Raw genomic sequence first — 25,216 nt, 5'->3', positions numbered from 1 at the left:
TGCGTGACTTTTTGATAAATAAACTAGTGATAGTTTCAGTAATTCTGAAATTATCGCAGAGACAGGATAAGTAATTCGAGAATAAGCAAATTAAAATATATTGTTCAGTTAATCTATTTAACTATACCTTTTTTATCTTTCCTTTATAGCTTTCCTGTCTTTATCGAAAAAGATACTTAAATACGGATCTCCTCTAAAAATTTTTTCCTCCAATTTTTTAAGACGGACATTGAGTGAATGAGTTTTATCTAAGAATGTCTTCTTCATTAAGTTTTATTAAAGAAAAAATTAATTCAAAACTTGTTCCTTAAGAAATAACGTTAGAATAAGAGGGCATGAATTATGAAATATTTTCTAGCTGAATGTATATATATATATATATGTATGTCACAGTCAAAGTTAACTCAGTAAATGTATGTACATTTACTGCAGTTTATAGTCAATATATTGACTAGTAAGTATATATATTTACTAAAGTTAATATTTTGACTATGACATATACATATAATGTAAAAAATATACATTTATAAGTAGTTTAAAGATAATATATATATATACTTGTATATATATTAGGTGTTGGAATTAATTCGTAGCGTTTTTAATGAAAGAATGTTATTTATTTCACATGAGCATTAAAAAATACATTAATGAAAGTACTTCCCATCACTTGTAAAACGCTACGAATTAATTCCAACACCTAATATATATATATATATATATATACTTTTTTAAAAGTTAAAAATATGACTGATTCCATGGCTTAATGATATATCAAAGATGTCGACATATGCAAGGCCATTTCCATAAGAAAGAACTCTTCACAGAGCACAGATATAATTATTTAAATTGTAAAAAATACCTTTTTCATTTTTAAAAGTGTCTCTTGATTATTATGCGATTTATGTAACCAGACAATGTCAGTCTTTTTTTCTTTTATATTATTTATTTTTCATATTAATTTTTAGATACATGTGTGTATATTTCTGTTGTATTATGCTAATAAGTATAATTTCTTTTGCACAGAAAGAACGGTTTGTTGAAGTATCTAAAATTTTAGCTACATACCAATCTGAAAATAGGTTTGTAGGACCATCAAAATAATTATGTAAGACACTTAAACTGGTTGCTAGAATGTTGAAAGATAATGGCAACACGGTTGTCATTTTTCAATCGAAGGTCTCAGTATTTGCTTGAGATTGATTGTTTATAAATTGTCCATGTAAAAAATATGAAAATCTTAATAACTTTCTTTTTTTAAATAACACATTACAAAACACAATTTTAACAAGCAATCAATTTCCAGCAAGATAATGGAACCCCGGCAGAAAGGTGGTAATCTGAATGGTGTAAATGTAAATGGAAATATATATAAATTTACTAAGAGTATCTCTGCTATAATAATTTTTTTTAACAGGCTGTTCGGAACCACATGTACCTATGTTCTTTGAGCATTCTCTAAAAAAACAAAACTGTTTTTCTTTTAAAATCTAGATAAATAATATATATTCAAACAAAAACATATAGAAATGCAGAAAAATATTATCTCTTTAATGATACATTCTGATGTAATATACCAAAAATAAGGCTTTTTTGGAATTGTTTTTAAAAAAAACTATGAGACGTACGATTCTAATTTTTCATATATTTATTAATATACATGTCAATATATAAAAAAATTTTTACAGCAATATTTTCAATAATGTAATAAATTTCATTCATAAACTTCAAGAAAAAATTTTGTTTTTTTTACTTCAGACTATTGGTTTTCGAGATATCGTGTCAACCGTTTGGTCATCTCATTTTTTTCAACGCTGTGCCTCTAATTTCTTAGAATTTTGGAATGAAAATATTGCTGTAAAATTTTTTTCATATATTGACACATGTATTAATAAATCCGTGAAAAATTAGAATCGTATGTCTATAGTTTTCTAAAATTCCAAAAAAGGCCTTATTTTTAGTGTAGTTACACCAAAATGTAGACCTTAAGAATTTTCATTCTTTGACAAGATGTTCTTTGATACAAAATTTTTTTTTGTCAAAATTTCTCTCGTCAGAAAAAAAAACAAATAAACAGAATAAAAGAGCAGTTTTTAATTTTTTAAAAATATTATAAGGTAAACGTATCAATGAACACATACCTAAATAAATAAAAAACTTGAACACATACCTATGTCTGGACATTTTTATTATTTTAGTTGTAAAATAAGTATCACGTGAATTAAAATAAAACATAACATTTTTTTTTATATTTGAAACTTTAGTTACAGTATTCAAACATTTATTTTCTTGAATTTATATTTTATAGGATTAAAAAATACTTTATTTGGTGTAACAGATATAAGTATTATTTGTTGAGTGTTTTTGACATTCGCAATAAGGAAACAAAAAGTTGTTCATAAGATTTTCCTATTAAACTATTTTGAATTTTAAAGATGACTGGCAAGCAATTTTTTAATTGAAACAAAGTATAAAGAATAAGATCAATTATTCATTTTGTTAAATTTATAAAAGGATCATTGAATAAAATAGATGTCTATTTATCGATACTAAGATAAAGTCAATTACCGTATTATTGGCTGGTCCAATCAAAAATATCATAAACGCGCTGTCCTTATGACTGAATATGAATACGATACATATTAAATTATATATTTTTCAATATGCATATTCAGGTAAGTAATATATTACACACATATATAACATTTAATACAATATATCTAAAAATATATCTAAAAAGATAAAAAAATATACCGGTTTCGTAAAAGAGAGATTAAAGTTCATAAAGAGAGATTAAAAAAAAAATTATTTACAATTGCACATTTTTCTAACCTCTCAATAAATATCTGCAAAAAATGTCTGTCATCTGTTTAAAAATGTTTAAAAATTAAAGTCTTATATGTATTTTAATTATAGCGATCAAAATACCCAGAGAAAAAAGAATGAAGAAGGATAATAGAAAATTATATAAAAGGAATTACTCGCCACAGAAGATATTTATAAAGCCATGCAAGAAGTTGATAAAACAACATTGTCACAATGAGCTGCTTCAAAAATGTATGATATTCCAAGAAGTACGTTCAATGTAAAACTGAATTTCAAAGTACCTGTAGAAACTTCAATGAGTCTAACAACAATTTTATCTAAGAATGAAGAAGTTCATATTATGTGCGGATCATTGATTGTAATCAGCAAGTTGCGATTATCAAGATTTTAATTTATTACTGATTATTATTATTGATAGATCATTTTTTATAAACTAACTATGTTACAACAATTTTATATCTTGACTCATATTACACGCAAAGGACTAACACGATTCTTGCTGTCAACGAGGATCTAATTTGAATAATTTTGATGATTATTATATACCTATTCATTTGGACATGGTGTGACAAAAACTATTTCGACTGTAATAATCTCGAAGAGGACGAATAATATTTTTAGAATATTATCTCATTTTGACATATTAGATTGTAGATTTTAATAATTTATTTTATTTTATTGTATTCATATTGTACTGAGGAAGACTCTGTGAGTCGAAACGTTTAATTGTATTTATGTATTAATCATAATTAAATTGTTATTATTCTAATATCTCTTTTTGCTCGTTTATTGGGCGTTATCAAGATTTTTATATTAAAATATTTTATTTCTTACAAACTTATGGTGAAGACTAATAATTTAATTTATTAACTTTTATTACTTAATAGTTCTATGAAGTTTACTTTAGACGTGAATTGAACTAAGAACTATATCTTTTATGATTATTTCTTATACACATTGATACAATACTCTTAACCGTCCAGAGATTGATGTAAAATCTGTACTTTCATAAGTGAAAAAGAACAGAAGATATGAAAAAAATGTGACAAAATTAACATTCTTTTGATACATCCAGAGAAAAGTATGTTTAAATTAAAGAAATTATTTTTCGTTGATTTGTTTAAGTTGAAGTAAAAATACTTTTAAAAATAAATATTTACTTTTTAGGAAAAAGAACAGAAAATACACAGTTAAAAATTTAACACGTGTTCCAAACGATCCACTCAAATTTTTATTAATTTAACACGAGGTAAATATTAAAATTTAACAATAATTATTAGAGGTGACTCAATAACATAAAACATAAATAACATGGTTGTATGACTTCTTCCCATTTATGTTAAATGTAGGCATTTGCAGTCATCACACATTAAATAAATATTAGAACTATTTAGTTAGAAAGTAATACAAATATTATGTAAAAAAAAATTAGTACAAAAAACGTAATACTGTTATAATTTGTAAGCAAATTATGAAAGTATATTTTTTCAATAAAATTAACATTTATGATATGTTAAATTAACACAAATTTTATTCATTTATTTAAAACATATATTTTAAAACACATTATTTTTATTATTAATCCACTTACTCATAAATTGTTACTTTGACACTAAGAAATGTTAAATATCAATTACCACAAAATATTTAAATAATACAACCACACATAAAATTTACATTCAAATTTATTAAAAATTTAATACAAATTTTAATAATTTGAGTGAACCGTTTCCAACACAAATATAAAATTTTTTATGTACATGTAATAAAAAATTCTGAAATAAAGATGCGAACGAAAAAGACTACTTACTTTTTTCACGATGAAAAGTTGACGCGTGATTGAGTTCAGGACGAACTGATCTTTGTACCGCGCTTTTTTATTACGTTTACAAACATAAACGCGTGAAATAAAATATAAACCTATACTTGAAACGCGAGAGCGTGATCGACAAGATAATTACGATGTCCATACTTCAATAAAAGAATTCGAGGCTCAACAAAGAAATTAAAAAAGATGCTTCTCCCATTCCTTAGAATAAAGGTCATGGCACACAAAAAACTTAAGGTAGTAAGATGTAAACAACAAGATGTAAGGAAATCAACGTGTTGAATTGGCTACTTCTTACGTTATGGTCTTATGGACTCTCGTGTTTGGTTGATTCGCTTACTGCTTACGTTTAAGTTTTTTACTGTTTAAGTTTTTTTGTGTGCCAAGGCATTAAGGCTTTTCATTTGACGCTACGACGCTCATTTTCAACTTCAAAACAGGTCACGCTTGATATTTGTCAGGTAAAACCTCAGCCTAAAGCTGCGAATACACGAACAGCGAACGCAAAACTTTGTTGTGTTATTATTTGTTAAATAAAAGTTGCACAAGTTTAATTGCTATGTGCAACGAACATCGAATCTGATCGAATGCTAGAATTCAATCAAGAAAAAGAAGAAACTGCTCACAAATACAAACACGAATATCCAAACATTCGCATTCGGTGCATTTGTTCGCTAGGTTTAATATGTATCCTCATCCTATTTGCCTATTTTTGCTGAACGAATTTTTCAAGTCTGCTTTTTCAAACCTATTGATAAAAAGACCTTGCCAACACGTGGCACGCATGTATATTTGAACGCTCATTTAAAGAAATTCAAAATGAAATTCAAAAGAAGTTAAGAAATGGAAATGTATATGTCAGAAATGTCAAGCAATTGGAAATCACCTCAACAGTAGTTACACCGTCTTATTCTCGAAAAATCTTATATATATAATTATTAGGAAAATTTATGATATACATGACGTGTACTGGAGTATTTTTGTGCATTTTCGCATGCGATATTTTTCGAGAATACATCAGCTTATATAAGTATTGCACAAAGAAAACAGTAATAAAGAAACTTTCTTCTATAATAGAAGGAGAAAAAGACTTTCTTTGTTGTAAATGCGAAAGGAGGAAATATGCGGACATTTTTCTTTGTTCCAAAAGTCATCCTACAAGGACATTTTCTTTGTTACAAAACAACAGAAGAGGGAATTATTATTTTTTATATATTCGTGTACAGTAATTAATTAAGGAGAAATCTTTTAAAGTCCGATCTACGTAAGGCGCAGAATGTGGATAAAATTAACATTTATGATATGTTAAATTAACACAAATTTTATTCATTTATTTAAAACATATATTTTAAAACACATTATTTTTATTATTAATCCACTTACTCATAAATTGTTACTTTGACACTAAGAAATGTTAAATATCAATTACCACAAAAGATCGCAGATTGTAAAACTAACCTAACGTATTTTAATTAATATGATTGTGGGACTTGTGGCACGCAGGACGCAGAAAGTTGGATGAACTTCAACTTTTGCGTCCTGCGTATCGAGATCTACAACCTATTATAATTTAAAATACATTTCCCTTGCGATCTGCGTCTTATAAATTGAGCTTAATGCTTCCAGCATAAAAGCAGGACTGCGCGAATCCTGAGGACACAAATTTTCTGTATCGCCACGTCTCATTACGTGCGTTTTAGCATTCTATAATACGGAAAAATTTGCATAATGGATAACTACCGTTAAAGAACATATAAAAAATGTTTCAAAAGTTAAAAGTATGTTAATATTTACTTTAAAAAAAGTATGACTATATATACATAAAACAGTTGTGCAACATGATATTTTTATTCAACAATACTTTTTGTGGTTTATTCATTGTATTTATTATTCCTATAACACTTCAACTCAAAAAAAGGATAACAAAAATCTCAATTTTTTGGAGTAATTCTTCAAGTGTTCAAGATGATTTATGCAAAATTTTATTGCAATCCACTTATTTATTCTTTACGTAATTACGATTATTTATTCTGTAAATAAACAAATAAATAAATTTTGTTCATATTTGTTTATTTATAGACTAATCAGTGAATTGCAATAAAACTTTGCATAAATCATCTTGAATACTTGAAGAATTACTCCAAAAAATTGAGATTTTTGTTATCATTTTTTAAGTTGAAATGTTACACAACAATAAAATGATGGCACAATGACAAATATATAATAAATAAACTACAAAACGAATAAAAAGATGTTACACAACTATTTCATATCAACTGTTATGCATATAGTTTTCACATTAATTTTGTCTAGAAAATATAAATACCAACACATTTTCAAATCTTCACAGAGATTGTTCATGCGATATATTCAGAAAAATCTCGCATCGCCCGCACATTGAGCAAGCACGCGCGCGCGCACAGCATGTTACATTAATGAAGCGCGTTATAAAACAGCCGCTCCGCCGAGCGAGGGAAAAATCGTTCACTCACCGGCACGGTGACGATGCATCTCGCGGCTGCGAATTGGAGTGAAGTCGTACGGTTGGTCGATGTTTACAGCCGTATTACATATATACCACAACTGTCAGATACCGGTGGTCAAAGTCAAAATACACAGAATGTCGAAAAACGTGGCTGCTGCATCATCGTTATCAATCGTTTCGATTCAAAACGAACGGAGGGAGGGGGGAAGCGTTTCTATTTTCTAGGATTCGGGATATGCGTTAAACGCGAAAATACTCCAATGCACGTGTGTCGTGAGAGGACGAAAGGCCTTGTCAATCCCGCGTGTGACAGCGCGTGGCGCCAAGGCGCGCGAGTTTTCGCAAAGCGACGCGGCAGCGTGGACCTCGTGGCGTACAACTAAAGAAATACAAGACAACACTTACTGGTGCGTGAGATATTCGTTCAGTCTTCTTCTCTTGTTATTCCGTCCCGATGCTGCCGTCTCAGTGGCTATATCTTGTCTCTTGTCAGCACGTTATTCTCTTTGCCGCTATGACAGCTAGAACGGCGCAAGCGTTTAGCTCCGCTGTCAGGTCACGAAAGGCGTACCAAAACGCATCGAATAGTGACTATAAAAAAAAACTCTATAGTGTATGTAACATAAACTATACTGTAGAAGACATATGCCTGCGTTCAGCAGACACAAGTTGAGCGCTCGCTGCTATTGATGTATTTTTCCAAATCTGAAATGCTGATTGGATAATCTAAAAGAATACACCAATAAATAACAAGCGATCATTCAACTGTTGAATCCGTTGAACACAGCCACTGTGCACATTTAAAGCAAATAAAAATAAAGGAAATACAATGAAAAACACAGGCAATAGGAACAGGAAGTAACAAATTTCAACTTATCAGAAATCATAAGTCTGTTCGTCTTATGTAAACCTGCGATGCTTGTTTTCTTGCTTGCCTTAGGCCGGTATTCATAGTCGAATCTTGGGGTTAATTGTGTATTTTCAAATAAGGTGAAAATGATTAAAGTGAGCAAATTCACTAAAGTATTCATAATTTAATTGGTAATACCTAATCATTTTTGCTTACTTTTGTAATTTTCACCTTCTTTTAAAATCCACAATCGACCCCCTTATATTCAAGACTGTCTCAAGAAGTCACGAACCAATCAGAGGGCTGCATTAGCATCAGACATTACTTAAGATGATCTTGAAATAAGAATCGATTATAAATACCGGCCACTGATTGGCTTAAGGGTATATCCATACAAACTTGCCACATAATGCATCGTTTACAATACACAGAATAAAGAAGTAAGAGTAAGAAATTGACCAATCACAGTCGAATGTGAGAAGAATAATCGATTCTTATTCCGTGTTTTGTAGATGACGCATAAGCGTATGCATACAGAAAATTATTCAATTACATGTCTCCTATAAAGACGCACATAAAATGTTGGATAATTTTCTTTATGCATATGTTTATGCTGTTATGCAAGTTATGTGGATATACCCTAAGACATCTTAAGACTGAACTTAAGACCTCAAACATAAGATTTAGAACGGATTAAACTCATTCTACAATTGCATAAGCGTAGTTGTAAGAATTGACCAATTACTATCGAATACAAGAAGAATATTCGACTGTGATTGGTTAATTCTTACAATTACAACTTACAACTACGCTTACGCAATTGTAGAATAGGCTTTAGAGCTGCCGCATACAAAATTCCGTAACAGTATGCGTAAGATGTAAACTTAAGCCAATGAGCTAATCAGGATACTGCTTTAGATTACGTAATCTAACAAAAATGGAAATAACAGTAAACTTATCCATAACCTCGCAATAATATGAATTTTAACCGGTTGAAACTCGCCTTATGGATAAGTTTACTGCTATTTTTATTTCCGTTAAAGTACATAGATCTAAAGTAGTATCCTGATTGGCTCATCAACTTATAGTTCACGCCTTACTGCTACAGAAATTTTATATGCGGCAGCCCTTATTCCGACCTTAGTTACGAGCACCATAGTTGCTTTCCATACACTTAACGTGGATTTTCAACCAATCGCGTTGCTTGATTCGGTTGTCCGTAACCATAACCGTAACAATCGAGCAACCTGATTGGTCGAAAACCTTACTGTTAAGGCCATTCCACATAACTTGCATAACTGCATATGCATAAAGAAAATTATCACATTTCTGTCATAAAGGCAAACGTAAAATATGATTAGATGATTTTCTTTATGCATTATATTTATGCGACTATACAAGTTGTGTGGAATGGTCTTTAAGCCGGTTTTACATTAGTTGCAAGCCGATCGCAAGTTTATTGCGACAGCCAATATGAAGTATTGATTTCAAAATGCAAGCTTCAGATTGGCTGTCAAACTTGTGACCGGCTTGCAACTAATGTATTGTAGAACCGGAAAGTGTGTGTAATTAACTTTAATGCTCGGTTTTTTCTGCCAGATTCTTTCGTTTTATGCAAAAACGCATCGAATAAGCCTTTATTGATTTTTGAAATGCGGAGAGTAGTCTGAATAATTACCAAATTTTGATTAAATTATTTAATTGTTGCTAATAATTATGAGAAAAAATATGAATACTCGTATCACTGGAACAAATATCATTTTAGTACCGTATCAAGAAAAGCATGTTATAAAGTTTGTATATAAACTACTCTCTTATATTTAATGTTTTATTAACTGGATGATCAAAATACAACTAATATGTTATCTTGAAAATTATGTTCAGATATCATGAATGGATGAAAAATCCTATTCTGCAATATCTGACAAGTTCCGAGCCGTTGACGCTGGAGGAGGAATTCAAGATGCAGAAACGTTGGTTGGAGGACGAGGATAGTAATTATCTAGGCTAACAAAACCCTTTAGACGTAAATGCTTTATCAGTTTTTATCGTAATTCTTCATATAAATGGGTGAATCAATTATTAGCTTTAACATAATTTATTTACTATTCTGATTTTTCAGGATAAAATGAGATTACTTATTGATTTATCTATCACAATAATCACTTGTGTTGAAATGTTGCATTAAATGATTTCTACGTATCTTCTTTCTCTCTTTTTGTATTGCTTTATTTTTTGTACTCGATACTAGCCAGTAATGAAATATTTGCTTCTACTTTCACAAAATATAATTTCTATACAAAATATGATTTTGATTGTGGTTTTATGTTACAGAATGCACTTTTATCATATTGGACAAACATGTCTACCTGACAACCAAAAATGAAATAAGTATGTACATAAATTATAGTTGTATATCAAATTTTTTCAGTATTGAAAGTTATAGTTTATAACATATGCACTACTCTTAACAGTATATTTTGGAGCACAGTCTATTTTATACAATCTATTGTAGTTTGTATTTCGAATATTCCAGATATCATTTTATCTATTGCTTAATATTTGGTGAACAAAGATAAAATGAACGAGCATTTATATGGGAATTATATGAATGCATCCTTAGAATTTCTATAATAATATATTTCTATAATAATATTATTGATTGCTTTGCATTTAGTGACATAAGTCAAGACAAGAATGTCATTCTATCTTTATTATTCTCTGAATATCAAGAAAGATGGAATGATGTTTGTATCAACTTGTGTTACCAAATGGAAAGTGCCTATTGTCACTGTTGTAGGAACCCTATATATACCCACACCCTATATATACCTAATATCTAACTTCTTCTTTCGACTAATTCATTTCAGATGCCATGGTGGGAGATACAAATTTATTTTTGCACGACTCACAGGGACTGTGCGTCGCTGAAATAGAAATTATGATAGCTGAGGAAGTTAATCGAGGCAAAAGAAGAGGCTGGGAATCTATTATATTAATGTTACTCTATGGTAATTCGGCTGTTATAACAATTATTCGATTTAACATTCTTATAATTTATATCTACTTTTGTAACAGGTACTGAGACGCTAAACATTAACAAATTCTGCGCCAAAATTAAATTAGACAATGCAGTGAGCATAAGAATGTTTGAGAAACTTGGTTTCCGAGAGGTGGGTTAGTCTATTAAGAGATATAATTTTTTTTATCACACGTTTAGCATTAAACCATTACGTCTAAAATTTCTTCGAAAAATTTAATGATTCAATGTAGTTATCTATTTGTTTAAATTTAAAATTAGATTAAATCGTTTTATAGGCATGTATAGAATATTAGCCATTTTTAACAGAAACTGTAAAAAAAAATTAAATACCTAATGATAAAATTATAATTTAGGAGGAAAGAAGTGAAGTTTTTCGAGAAGTTACCCTAGAGAAGGAAACATCTTCTGATTGGACGAGTTGGTTGCATTCTGAATTACAATCTGTTATACCTAATTAACTATTGTTGTTATTAAAGCAAATTTAATATAATTTATATATTTGTAATTGTACGATTTTATACTATATAAAAAAATGTATAGAATTTCTTTAAATACAAGATACTTTTTAAATATAAGAATTCAATGCATATGTTCACTTACAACAAGAATTTGAGAGATAAGCGAGAAAGAGAGCACATGTTGATGCGATACAATTGATATAGTTGAGTCATGATTGAACGTAATTGAGTCTAAATGGATAGTACGGCTTTTGCACTCAATCAGTATCAGCGTCAGTATCCATTTAATTCCTTATTCAGCGCTAGTAAAACTGTAACAGTAATATCTTGCTTATTTGATAACGCATCTTGAAACGTGAATATCTTGAATCAAGTAATAAGACATAAGAGTCGTGACTGTAACAGGAGTAAGACAAAATATGTCATTGACGAAGGCTCTTCGAGTTGTAAGCAGTATTATGCAGAAAAGACCCTTATTGTTTAATTCAATGGTATATGGTTTCTTCTATACGAGCGCCGAGTTCATCCAACAGAGTTTCACTAAGATGTCAAAGGTGCAATTTCCGATTCGGATTCTTTTGTATAGAATATAAATTCTTCTATATCATGCTAACGAATGGATTGTGCTCTTGTAGCCGATACAGCCTATTACCATAGACCGTGAAATTTCTTCCAACATAAAAGGATCAATATTAATCCAAATACAAAAATTTTGTGAAGTGTTAGATCTCGTAGATAAAAATTCTAATTCTGCAACTTATAATTGGCCGCAATTGAAAAGATATGCGATCTTTGGTTGCCTCTTAGCTGGACCAATGCTACACGGATGGTATTTCGACAATATTCATCAAATGGTGTAAAGTGCTTATTTTCGTAATGAATTTATAAATTAATTCTTAAATTATATTAACGACAGGTACAAATGGCTGGATACGTTTTATAGTGGAAAATCCACCAAGATTGTATTAAAAAAACTGTTTGCAGACCAATTTATCTTAACACCACCGTTAATTATCTTGTTCTTTATCAGTTCGTATCTTTGAGCGCTTTATGTGAAGATTGTTTAATTTATTCATGATAGAATAATAAGTCTGATTCATAAATCTTACAGGTATGAGTTTAATGGAAGCTAAGTCAGATCTCCTTCAAGAATGCAAAATTAAATTCGTGCACACTTTTCAGGTTTGTTTTCCAATTCGCGCGAAAATTTTACATTACGGGGATTACATATATTTTTGTTTTCCAGACTTCATGCGGATATTGGTTGCCAGTGCAATTTGTGAACTTTCTATTAATTCCGCCATCTTTTCGAGTGACATATGTTAGTATTGCTGCTTTCTGTTGGGTCAATATTCTATGTTATTTGAAAAATTTACCTGTTTCTGAACACGAGCAGAAAATAAAATACTGAAATCTTTCACATAAATACATATCACAAATAATACTTTTTTACTCTATAATCTATATCAATCATTGTTTTTACTGTCAATGAAACAATCAAAGAAATGTCACAATATTTAATGCATAATCAGCACATATATAGACAATTCATTATTTATTCATTTCCGAATATAGTTTTATTTATAGGAATAGCATAGGACAGAGTTATTCTTTATATTTTTGAAGAATGAAAATGAAAAATGATAGGCCCTCATAATTTATTTTTTATGTACAGATTGTGTATCATTATCACTTGTGGCCTAAATTATAATGATAATCTAAATAAACCAGCTGGTACTAACTTAATAAAAAAAAGGAGGAAAGAAAATACTGCGAATCAATGATTTTTAAAATAATGTCTATCCTAAGCTAGATTTGCTGTTCAGTAGATTGTTCTGTAATAGATTAGATCAAACTTCTGGAAGAGAATTTTTTTCAGTGCTCCGAACATTACACTGTCAGAGACAAGTATCACACACAATATTATTGCTAAGTAAAAATTTCTTGTAATATTGTTACGATACTGCCTGCCTACGCGTTTCGATGGTAAGCGACACAAGCTTTATTTTCAAGAATGTTATCGAGAAGTGGTTGGTGCTTGTAGTTTATCCACATTGATCAACATCTTCGAGCAGTCTTATGCGTATGTCTCTATGCAACCGTGCGCAAGATAAATACATGACTCAACAGTAAGATGAGTAAATAATTCGAAGCTATACGTGCCATTTCGCATGTGTGCTGAGTCATATATTTATTTATTTCGATACGATTCGATTACCGGCATATAATTAAGAAAGACGTCTAAGAGGAATCCAGCCCTATCTCGTGGACGAAAATATATTCATTGTTCCGCTTGTTGTGCGCTTTCTTACGAGTCTCGCCGCTACTGTAAATGAAAACCAACGTATACACACATATTTTCTCGAAAAATCTGACGTTTCGGTTACCGGCTTACCGGTCGCGTCCTGTGGCGTTAGTGGTTTATCTATTACTTTTTGTATCACACTAATCCATTGCGATCTGTCGTCATCACTTTGTGCAGAGAGCAAGTAAGTTCTATCAGGTGTTTCAAGAGTAAACGAAAACCCTTGATCTCTAGCACCCTGTGGTACGCCCGTTTTTACCGCAAAGCTTTCGGAACTATGACCCAGAAAGATTTCACCTTTCGGATGTGCATCCTTAAAAGATAGAAAAAGAGAAAAAGACTAACAATATAGACTGTTAAATAACACAAGCGTTAAGTAAAAGTTAGTATGTACCATAGGATCGTCATGATACATGAGTTTTCTACCGTCTAAGGTAAACCATCTTTTTTTATAAGCGTCTGTATGTCTTGGACCAGTTTTCCATAGAAAGCCTTCGCGCGGGAAATCCCTTGTAAGTTGCGACAGTAACTCATTCTCATTTGCACCTGGATACGCTACTTGTAAGCGGTGTAGTTTCGCACACCTGATGGCAAGGTACCAATTCGTGATTACTTCTGGATCTTCGTGATACACATAGATATGTCTCGTCGTGCCATCTTTCATAAAGGACAGTTGAAGACTATTCTGATTGCCAATTTTAGGTGGTGCAAATGCAACATTTAATTCTGATATCCTTAAAACTGCTTTGGGTTCCTTAAAGTAAGTGCGATATTAAATATTGCATTCCTAGACTTGCATTGCATCTTATTTAAATTACCTTATTTTCTTTAACATGATACTTGAGTGTATCCTCTGCTTCGCGAAGTACAAATTTACGAGGATGATAACGTGAATCTTCCTTTCCACGTTTCATTAAAAACCCTTCCATAAATCCTGATACATAATGATTTTGTCTTTCAGGATGACAAAATTCCTCTCTCTCGTATTTTGCTCTTATCCACTGTTCAACTAAAACTCTAATAAATTTTGTAAATCAGTTTCTGATATTTCAAATACTTTATATACATATAATATCTAATAAAAATACTATTCAAAATATAATCTATATAACTGCTAGTTGATAACTGTATTATGAATAAATGTGTCATAAAATGATAATGAAAACAGGAAAACCACACAAATGCTTGATAACTCATTGTAGGGTATTTGGATTTGTAAATTAGTTTCTGATAATTCAAGCACTTTGTACAATATCCAATAAAAATACTGTTTAAAATATAATCTATATAACTGCTAACTGCTAACTGATAATTGTGTCATAAATAAATGTGTTATAAAGTGATAACTATGACAGGAAAGCCACACAAATGCTTGATAACTCATTGTGAGATATCTAGATTTGTAAATTAATTTCTGATAATTCAAATGCTTTGCATAACATCCAATAAAAATACTATTTAAAAGATAATCTGTATAAAAGCTAGAGCTGATAACTGTGCCATGAATAATGTGTCATAAAGTGATGACTAAAACAGGAAAACCACACAAATGTTCAATAACTCACTGTGGAGTATCTGGATTTGGTCTGCGGTAGCACGAGGGCACACGTTCTTCGTAGCGCATTCTTGCTTTATTATTACCTACTTCGCGTATCCTACTCACTTGAGAATCTTCCCATCTATCTAATTTTAAGTGCTTCACTTTTGAAATATGTGCTCCCATAGATCTGTGTACACCAGCACACCTTGTGCAAACGAATATACCTATATTGTAAGATGCCCATTCTGGATCTAAAATATAAAATAACACTAACAATAACATGCAGCAAAATGAATGAAAGATATCGTATCCCTAGTAAAAGAAACTTCAATGAGTTTGGGAGAAGTGGGAGGGGGATTTTACACTACTACTGTTTAACGATATTATCGATACTATCAAATCCGATGGTCATTAGAGTCCGTGACACCGCACAATGTTAAATATCAGGTATCACGAGTAATCTCGAGTAACTTTACGATATATTATCGTAAAATTTAATGTCGTAAAAACAAATGTCTAAACATCGAACATCAAGAGGTTAAGTCGCGGTCGAACGAGTCTCATTCGCTAGTGACGATTTAAGGTAAACGAGATCTTTGAAGAAACACACTTACTTTTGGCCCCGCAATCCGCGCATACGTTGTTCCCAGACTTTTTCAGAAGTTCCGCTAGCAACTTCTCGTTCGCGTCCGCCATTTTAAAACATTGGCAAACGGGATGAATGGGAACGGCGAGATTCACAATTCATATGCGATGACAGGATTCGTGTTTACATACGTCATACGAGCGTACATAAGACAGGAGTAAAGACCCTCTAATCAGAGTATTCAAAGTCAAGACACGAAACAGCCACTTTTAATTGGTCCGTCATTTACAACACAGCCTTGGAGGTCAATCGTGTATTTTGAAATGAGGTGAAAATTGTGAACGAATTTACTGAAATATTTATAATTTCATTGGTCATTAACATCTGGTGGATCTGCTGAAATGGCCAGTTTGAGCAGCTCATGAAAATGTACCTTAAGGAATAACGTGTGAACCAATCATTCTTTAGCATTGAAGCCGTTAAAGCCGTTAGCCACTGACAAAATGCTATTTAAGATGGTCGACATTTATGAAAGTCGCGTGTCTGTTAAAATTTAAGTGATTAATACTCATTTCCACCAACATAGATTAACTTTAATCTCGGTTCAACTTACTCTTCGTCTTTTTCTAATTTTTAGAACTAAAAAAAGACAAAGAACAAGGCCGGAATCAGACTATGCATTGAAGAATGAGATTGAGGATTGAAAGATTGAAATTTGACCAATCAGAACAAAAGGAAACCGAAACTTCTTTGTCCTCATTAGTGAAATTTCAATCTTTAATCTTTAATCTCAATCTTCAATGCATAATCTGATTCCGTCCCAAATTAAACCGTGATTAAAGTTAATCTAATTGGTGGAAACAGGCATAAGAAACTAATAATACGGTATTAATTTCATGATTAATTATTAGTAGACATGTAGGCCCATTCTTTTTGGCTGAACTTTTGCACCAGTTCATCTTTCTTCCTTTTCTCTCTAGGAGAATAGAAGAGAAAGAAAGATGAAGTGATGCAAAAGTTCAGTCAAAAAGAACAGGCTTTATGTTTAAAACTTAATTAATAATACTCGATTTTTATTTAAAACTGTGATTTTAATATTATCATCTGAGTTTGATTATCAATAGAAATGATAACTACAGAGAAAAAAAATGTAATTTTTCTGTAATATATAGGATATTATAGCTTTACAAGTATGCATATTTATTTATGGAACATTTATGACATTTATTTATTTTATAATAAAGAATCATGAATTTAATAATATATGAGCCAAATATTTATGTTAATAATAGCAAATTTATATCAATTGTCGATAATGTCAGCGTTGTCCAATTATTTCCGAACTCTTTTTATCTGAAAATTTACCCAGGATTGGTGGTCTTTAATAGTGTCTCGTCGGTGGTTAAATAAATGTAGAAATCTAGCATTGACGCGTTCTGTTTGAACTGTGTAAAAATCACTGACAGGAATCAGTATTGTTGTAATGCACGAAATCTGTTTTGATTTGTTTAGATTTAGAGTACTTATTCAGCTTGGACCTACTTGAAGTATATACTTGGGCCTGTTCAGATTTTGAACTGTTTGGAGTTAATCTGTCATTTCACTAATTTATAAACAGAAGCAACCGATATAAACTTTAACTTTTATGCATGTAAGTCGATAATTTCAATGATCTGAATAAGAGATTTTATTAGAAGACATATATAAAAAATATCTTTGTATTGTTCAACGAATAATATGATGCTTTATTTATATTTTTTACATTTAGAGTTTATTAATTCATTTCGAATTGAATGCTATAAAATTTGGCGTGATGGAAATATTTGCAATCTTTTTTCTTCGTAATTTTATCGCCAGGTAATATTTTTTATAATAACATATATATATATACATCTGGCATATATGGCATATAATGACACATATATGCATCTGCTGTAAGTACCATACAAGCAAAGTGTCACTGCCAGACTAGTTGTTTAATAGATATAGTCGTTTATAAGATATATCATTTTTCAAGTGAGTTGTTTACTGTGTATGTCTATAATGAATATCATATTGATACATTATTTGACTCAAAAGGATTTAATTTATTTAAGGTTTCCAAAATCTGATCAATTATTGAAGAGATGGTTGCTCATACTTGGTACAGAGGAGAAAATTACCAAAGTGTGGCAAATATATTCAAGTTACTTCAAGGAAACTTATTTTATAATACTATATAGTTACTATATAGTATAGTCAACAAATGTTATTTAAAGCCAGATACAATATCCCTTTGTTTAAAGGAGACAAGCAGGGATGACACAGTTTCAGATAATAAAAACAAATAACAAGGACAACCAGCTAACGAACACTATGATTGAATGCAATGTCCCTGAGAAAAGCTTTAGATACTGAAATCGTGTACTGATACTAGAATCGTGTATAGGAGTTAAAAGAGATGACAAACTATTTGAAAGATAAGAAATACTAGACTCTTATTTCTGACAGAAGAGTTAAAATGAATATTACTAGAGAGTTAATATTATGTTTAAAAACAATGAAAAATATTAAATATAAAATAATTAATTTTTGTATATAATATTGTTCACTCCAGCAGACTTGAATGAGCCAGAGAAAAACAAGAAGTATCTATATGATGTCCGATGGGAAGAGATATCTATATCATCAATGCAAATTAAAATTTACTGAAAAATAGTAATCAAGAACATCAAGCAACAAAAGGTAATTCTGAAAACTTTGCGACAAAAAGTCAGAAGACTAGTAAAGCGAATGCAGGATTGTCACAGAGAAATGAATTTTACAATTCTCTGACTTTTCCAAATTTTCCATGAGTAATATAAAATATATAAATTTTGACATTTAGATTCAAGGATTGTAGGAAAGCTAATCTATATTATTAAAAACAACGGAAAAAAGCTTAGTAGCATAGTACAATTTTGGGTGCAAATTCAAGTCAGTAAAAAATTAATTAATTTTGAAAAAAAGAATGCAATTATAATGAAAAAGAAGGATTAAATAATACTGAATAGAATATAAATTTTAATTATTTTATTAAAATCATTTAAAGTGCATAAGTTTTAAACATATTTGACTATAAACATTAGATACAATATTTAAAAAATTATAACAATTATTTGGAAAATAGAAGCAGTTTCAGAGAATTGTGAGCAAATTTTGAAATTCCAGATTTTTACATTTTCCCCTGACTTTTCCTGATTTCCACGACCAATTTCAATTTTCCTGATTTTTCTGATTTTCCAGATTTGTGGCACCCTAAAATATTACACTTGCAAACTTTGGTAAGAAATAAATGATTACAGATATCGCTACGGATCAATAAGTTACATATAGCATTTTCGACCATAACAGATTTAAACGAATCTGAGTTGAATTAATGGTGTTGCATGCTGTGCTATTGTTAGAATATGTAACATTAATCAATAGTAGAACCAGAAAGAAATCTAAGAGAGGACATGACGGCCTAAAATCTGTAACTGCAAAATGCTACCGTCCTCTGAAGAAGTGGATGTTAACTATGCAACAATATTCACCTTTTTGCTCCTGATGCAAATAGATAATTGAAATCGCTAAAATAACTAAAATCTATTAAATTAATAAAGATTTCAACGATTTCAGCGATTTATTCTCTCTGGTACAACATGACATATTATTAATCCAATTCAGCTTGGTTCAAATTTGCTATGATCGAAAACGCTAAAAATTTTGTAAATAATTGTATGTGATAAAGTTTTTAATGTATGGATATGTGATTATATTTTATGTAATTAAACTTTAATTATGATGTTACATATTTATGTAATTACTATATTTATATAAAAAATTAAACTTTAGTTGTGATGTTACATATGCTGTGATTGAATAAATTATTAATATATTTCAAATTTTATCAAAAAAAATATCTATTTTTCACCAAACGTTAAATTATAAAATCACTAAATTCTTTACAGAGACATTTTATATATGTTCATTAAAATGTATAATTGCTTAATTATATTTATTTATGATAATAAAAATAGGATCAGAATTACGTCCCCATGATAAACATGGTAACAATCATTATGAATCTTGCTATTCGGTTATCGTCATTTCCTACTAAACCGACTGAACACCTATTGTCGTTTCTTTATATATAGACATACGAATCAAGAAGCACTTTCGAGAAAAGCATTTATTATTTCATAAACATACAATAATGCTGAATAAATGTATAAAAATACACCTATTTCGAAAATAAAAAAAGAAAATGTGTATATTATTTTACTTGAAATTAAAAATTACATTTTTGTTATATTTATAATAATTATAAATCATGTCATGATATATAATGTTATATATGTATAACATACTTTATATATAAATTTATTATACAATACTTATATATTATATATAATATAATATAAAATCATTATATAAAATATATATTTGAGTTATTCGGGTTTATTATAAGACATTCGGGTTTGTTATCACTTTTTACGTGCCTTCCTTTTCTCATTTACTAAGTTGCGTATTTCTATCTGAGTAAGTAATAGTGTTTTTATTATATGTTTTTTCTCTAATTGATGGCGTATTGTTCCATGCAGCTTGTTGTATATTTTCAATAAATATATCGACTTCCTCTTCTAATTGATTTGGGAGTTCGAATCGAAACATTCAAGTTGATGCAATTATCCAGATCTCTCATAAATTCTTCCCAATTAGTCTTTTTATTCATTAATTTAGATCTCTTCCTTCAGGATTAGATTCTCACTTATTGTTAGGATTAGGATCAGATCTCCAAATTTCAATTCCAGTTTTCGAGACTAATTTCCAGTTCTCCAGCAGATGGGAAAAATTTCCAGTTTTTCGCTTACGTATAGTATTTATTAATTGCACTATCCAATGATATCCACGATGTTAAACACAATATTTTACCTTTTTATCTCTTAGAAACAGTTCGAGTATATAATATATATTTATAAATATATCTTTATATATATATAAATGTTTATAATGTTATAATTTAGAATAATGTAATTAACTATAAATGAATACGTAATTTAATATTATAGATAGATAAAAAAAATATTATAATTATCGTATTTAATATTTTAATATTTATTAGCTTCTTTTTACTTTTGGAATTAAATAGTTTATTTTATTTCAAATGTTTAAAAAGAAAGTTCCATATTTTGTTGTTACTACATTCTGCCTCTATCTAGCTTCGATTAAAAACTGTACCGCTATAAGCTCGAAAATGTTTGTTGACGATCTATCGATGACAAAGTGCGTAGGACATGCTTTGAAATAGACAGCGCAAACACCGACCGACTTGTGATTAATGTTTTTGCAGACGGCCGTTGTCGAGAACGAGCCCATAGGGAGCTCTCACTGTTTTGTAGCCAACCATTTGCCATTCATCCCTCTGGACATTACGGATTGTTGGACGCGATCGCTAGCATCTTCAAACGATTTGAAGAGGTAGTGTTTCTCTGATTCAATGAGAAATTTATTGAAGACCAAAAAAATTTTATTTTTACTGTGTTCGATTTAATTTAAATGATTAAAATATAAATAATCATGCTATAAAACTTCCAAAATTAAAAATCTTTCCTTGCGATTTATATTTAGATAATACAATAATCGTGAGGTGCTCAATATCGAAGATTTGACGAGGAAGAGAGAGAGAAAGAGAATTATTTATTTATTAAATAAATAAATAAATAATTCTAAAGTAAATAAATAAATAATAAAATAAAAATAACAAGTCTTTAAAATAATTTTCTTTAAAGAAATTTGACTTCAACCTTATTGAAGAATCTGTTATTAAGATTAGGGTCTGAGAGACATTCTGGTATCGCGCTGTTGCGACAATAGGGAAATCGGAAACTTTCGCTCGCACCCTCGAATTCAGGATGCTAATTGGTGGGTGGTTAACCCGTAGCCACCGGCAAGTTTTCCGAGATTTATGAGCAACGCGGGCGTTGCGACTAAAGGCGTGAATAAGCTCGAGTCATGGCCAGGGAAGGGCAACACAAGATTTTGAATTAAACGTCAACCGCACGATGAGACACGAAACTAACGTCTCGCTACGATGTCTGGCAATAACGATGCTTCCACAACTTCGTGCATTATTTCCATCTGGTAATAAGTTAACAATGGATGTTTCACGACCTTGAACGGACAAGTAAGTCGGCTATAGACGAGATCCATATATCCGGTAACTCCAGGTCCATAAATCCGTCACAAATAATGATTGATGGGTCAGTAGATTCGAAAATGTAGAAATTTGGAAACTACGAGAGAATGTAAAAATACGAGAATATAAAAATATCGCTAAAAAAATATAGAGGGAAATTTGACAGTCGCAAATTTGAGAAATTTCAAGAGAAGTTCGCGAATATAAATATTCAAAAATCTAAAGTTACAGTTATACAGAAAAATAAAAAAAAGCAACAATTTCATTTAAACAATAATAAATGATTTATTAAGACCATATACGTGACATCGTATACACAACAAGAGTTTAATGCCTATAACGAAGCTGAATCTTAGACGCTTTAAATAAATTCTATGTAAATTTATATACTAAAGAGGGAAACTCAAGTAAATAGCTAAAAATTCATCAATTTTCAAAGAATTTATTGAAAGAATGTATTGAAATGCCGTTTGAAAATAGTCGTTTCGAGAAAAACGCATAATTTATCGATAGAGAAAAATAACATTTTTTGGACTTAAACTTACAGCTGTTTTATGCTAATCTGCAATGCTATACATCTCAATCTCTTGCTTTTTCCTCAAAATATAATAATAAACCCGCCTGTTGCTCTTTTCGAGCAACTACAAAAGAATTGATCGGAAGGACGACGCGTTTATATCTGCGGGCTCGACACTGCCACTAATAGCTGTCTGTATAGCTGCCTTAAATTTGCGAATTCAATTCTACGGCTTTGACATTTTGTTTTATATGTTGCATACTATTGATTTATAAAAAAAATTTCGATATTTTTCAATCTTCCACATGAGTTTCCCCCCTAAATATGTAGTTATTCAGCGCGCAATTCAAATAACTATATATTTAGTTCAAATTCACATAGAAATTATTCGAAGTATCTAAAATCCATTCGACCGTTGTGCATTAAACTTTTGCTGTACAAAATTAAATAAGAAAAGGACATCTAGGAATCGAGCGTGGAAATTGATGCATAAAGTGAAAAAATATAGTATTTAAAAGCTAAATTGTCTATAATCTATTTCGAGCTCATGTTTCGATTCAATTTTGATTGAATACTTCTTCAGAGTATACGTAAAAAAAAAAAAGAAAAATCCTTAAAGATATATAAAAATTCGATAATCCAATTGTCATTAAATTCTTACTTTATTATTGTGAATTCCATCTAAATTTTGCGTAACAAAATCTATGTTTTAAGTTAAAATTATCTGCAGTAATGCGTTGGATAAAATTTAGAGAATTATTAAATACATTTCTTTAATAAAGATAAAAATAGTTATGTTATACGGCTTGTTTTTCATTTCTGTATGCTAGGCGCGCGAAAATTACAAAATTTCAAAACACGGTTTCGTCGTAATTATCATTTGTTCACCAGCGTGCCATTTATCGCTGTACGTTCGCGCTCGAGCGAGAATCTCACGTTGGTTTATTCACGCACCCGTATACGCTACGTTAAAGTATGAAAAATGATAGATCTTGCGTGGCTTAATGGTTCCATCCCCTTTTTTTCCCACGCTCGTTGTTCGCATGCACTGTACGGCGAATCATTTTCGAAAATAATGATGTTATCAGTAGATATAGTACGAAGATAAAATATATCTTCCTGACAACTCATCGAGGGAAGTTAACATGAAAAGAACTAAATCCCGAAAATAAAACAAAAGCCTCGAATTCCCTTTCTTATACAATACCTCTCGAATTGTCCACAATCTTTAATCTTCGTGTTGAAAAAAATTCTATAAATAAACGTAACGCGTAATAAATGTATGATACGTGTCTCCATTCAAGTGGGATCTGTCCTCCCCCCAAAAAAGAAATGAGGAAGACGAAGAGGAGCTATAAATTGGGGGTGACGAAACTCGGCAAGATGCAAAGACCGCGGGGCAAGTGCAATGAAAGTGCCATTTGGTACAGCACATACGACACTCACCCCTACGACTGGCACGTGCCTCGAATATAATTTATTGCAGTTGGAATTTTGTGGGGTGCCTCGTGGATCCCCCGCGTGCTCTTTGTACCTCTTGTAGCGACGGGTACAAGCCACTTCTGTTGTCCGCTCGATACACTGGATCCCGCCAATATAATGACGATCACTTGACCGCCAAGTGTTCGGAAAAACCTTTTTCTGCGGGGCAGAAAAGGAAAACGGAATCGTATAGAATTATTTTAGACAGAAAGAAAAATAAATCAAAAGCGTCTATTTAAACAGAAAAAAATTTAATAAATTTTAACACATATTTCTGAATGGTACTAATTATAAGTAAGTGTTTATTTAGAGTAAATAAATATTTACTTAATAAAAATGATTAAATCAAATTAATGGTTTTGTATTAAATAACTATATGTTTATTATTTATATTTAGTAAATATTTACTTAGAACCATTCAAACAAATATTTATTAAAATTTTATTTTTTTTCAGTAAGGAAATCGTAAATATTTTCTTAAAAATTTTAAATAGCGTTTAAATATGTTCTTTTCTTCAAAATGCAATCGAAACAAGAGAAAATGGAATATAAATTCCCCGATGTATTTAGATTAAATTAAAAACAATCGATAAGTTTTGAGAAAAATACCACTTCCTATAATAATTCTCAATAATAATTAATCAATAATTCCTAATATATCGCATAAAAGACATCATTACAAAATAAAATTGGTTTTATTTATCCATTCAATACCACACTTTCTCGCGTCTTCCTAACGAACCTGTTTTTTTTTATCTCCTCGTGACAACTCGTGTTTGAAAGGAAGAACGCTCGTGGCATATATCGTTTGCGACGATATATCGACTTCATACGTGTCGCACTTGGAAATCGCGATGGTTTCGGTGGATCGTCCCAATAATTCGGATCTCGTATTTTGCCGAGAGCACCGCCCGAGCGAATCCCGACTACCCTCATCGCCAAAACAACCACCCTCACGTACGTGAGCGGGATGAGCAAGCGAGATCAGGCGGGAAAGAGGGCTCAGCGGGAGAAAAGATCCAAAGTTTTCGAGTTTGTGAAAAGTTCGACGATCCCTTCACACGTCTTAAGTTCTTTTTCCAGTAGAATGCCTCCTCTCG

At 30.6% G+C, this 25,216-nt stretch overlaps 4 protein-coding genes and 1 long non-coding RNA gene across 6 annotated transcripts in view; 3 read left to right on the top strand and 2 right to left on the bottom strand.

The window, feature by feature from the left end:
- LOC105152260 (uncharacterized) overlaps positions 1-7,705 on the bottom strand; it is a 54,034-nt gene extending 46,329 nt beyond the window's left edge. The window contains exon 1 of the mRNA XM_011066434.2: positions 7,542-7,705. Coding sequence (XP_011064736.1) covers position 7,542 — 1 coding nt within the window. The 5' untranslated portion in view covers positions 7,543-7,705. The remainder of the gene's footprint in view (positions 1-7,541) is intronic.
- A 1,706-nt stretch (positions 7,706-9,411) lies between these two features.
- LOC105152261 (alpha/beta-tubulin-N-acetyltransferase 9) lies at positions 9,412-11,607 on the top strand. The gene is made up of 6 exons (XM_011066436.2): positions 9,412-9,779; positions 9,871-9,980; positions 10,321-10,377; positions 10,857-10,997; positions 11,065-11,159; positions 11,383-11,607. The coding sequence occupies exons 1-6, from the start codon at positions 9,703-9,705 to the stop codon at positions 11,485-11,487; spliced, it is 585 nt and encodes a 194-aa protein (XP_011064738.1). The 5' UTR covers positions 9,412-9,702; the 3' UTR covers positions 11,488-11,607.
- A 102-nt stretch (positions 11,608-11,709) lies between these two features.
- On the top strand, positions 11,710-12,913 carry LOC105152262 (mpv17-like protein). The gene is made up of 5 exons (XM_011066437.2): positions 11,710-12,041; positions 12,123-12,316; positions 12,404-12,516; positions 12,599-12,669; positions 12,734-12,913. The coding sequence occupies exons 1-5, from the start codon at positions 11,907-11,909 to the stop codon at positions 12,896-12,898; spliced, it is 678 nt and encodes a 225-aa protein (XP_011064739.1). The 5' UTR covers positions 11,710-11,906; the 3' UTR covers positions 12,899-12,913.
- Positions 12,914-13,128: 215 nt separating this feature from the next.
- On the bottom strand, positions 13,129-16,154 carry LOC105152263 (arf-GAP with dual PH domain-containing protein 1). 2 transcript variants are annotated; one of them, XM_011066438.2, is made up of 6 exons: positions 15,947-16,149; positions 15,358-15,583; positions 14,611-14,809; positions 14,187-14,546; positions 13,883-14,105; positions 13,129-13,813 (listed from the first exon to the last, which is right to left on the bottom strand). In XM_011066438.2, the coding sequence occupies exons 1-6, from the start codon at positions 16,026-16,028 to the stop codon at positions 13,746-13,748; spliced, it is 1,158 nt and encodes a 385-aa protein (XP_011064740.1). In that variant the 5' UTR covers positions 16,029-16,149; the 3' UTR covers positions 13,129-13,745. The 2 variants fall into 2 exon arrangements, with proteins under 2 accessions (XP_011064740.1, XP_087271629.1); XM_087415503.1 differs by having other exon boundaries at positions 13,129-14,105; positions 15,947-16,154.
- A 1,140-nt stretch (positions 16,155-17,294) lies between these two features.
- Positions 17,295-19,782, top strand: LOC147906743 (uncharacterized). The gene is made up of 5 exons (XR_015548098.1): positions 17,295-17,569; positions 17,687-17,775; positions 18,015-18,103; positions 18,204-18,642; positions 19,183-19,782. It is a non-coding gene; the product is annotated as an uncharacterized LOC147906743 (long non-coding RNA).
- The last annotated feature ends 5,434 nt before the right edge of the window (positions 19,783-25,216 follow it).

The sequence above is a fragment of the Acromyrmex echinatior genome, chromosome 18, assembly GCF_024713525.1.
Source record: "Acromyrmex echinatior isolate Ae372 chromosome 18, ASM2471352v2, whole genome shotgun sequence".
Taxonomy (NCBI): Eukaryota; Metazoa; Arthropoda; class Insecta; order Hymenoptera; family Formicidae; genus Acromyrmex; species Acromyrmex echinatior.
Note: the sequence above shows the minus strand (reverse complement) of the source record. Positions and strands in the feature narration are given on the sequence as shown.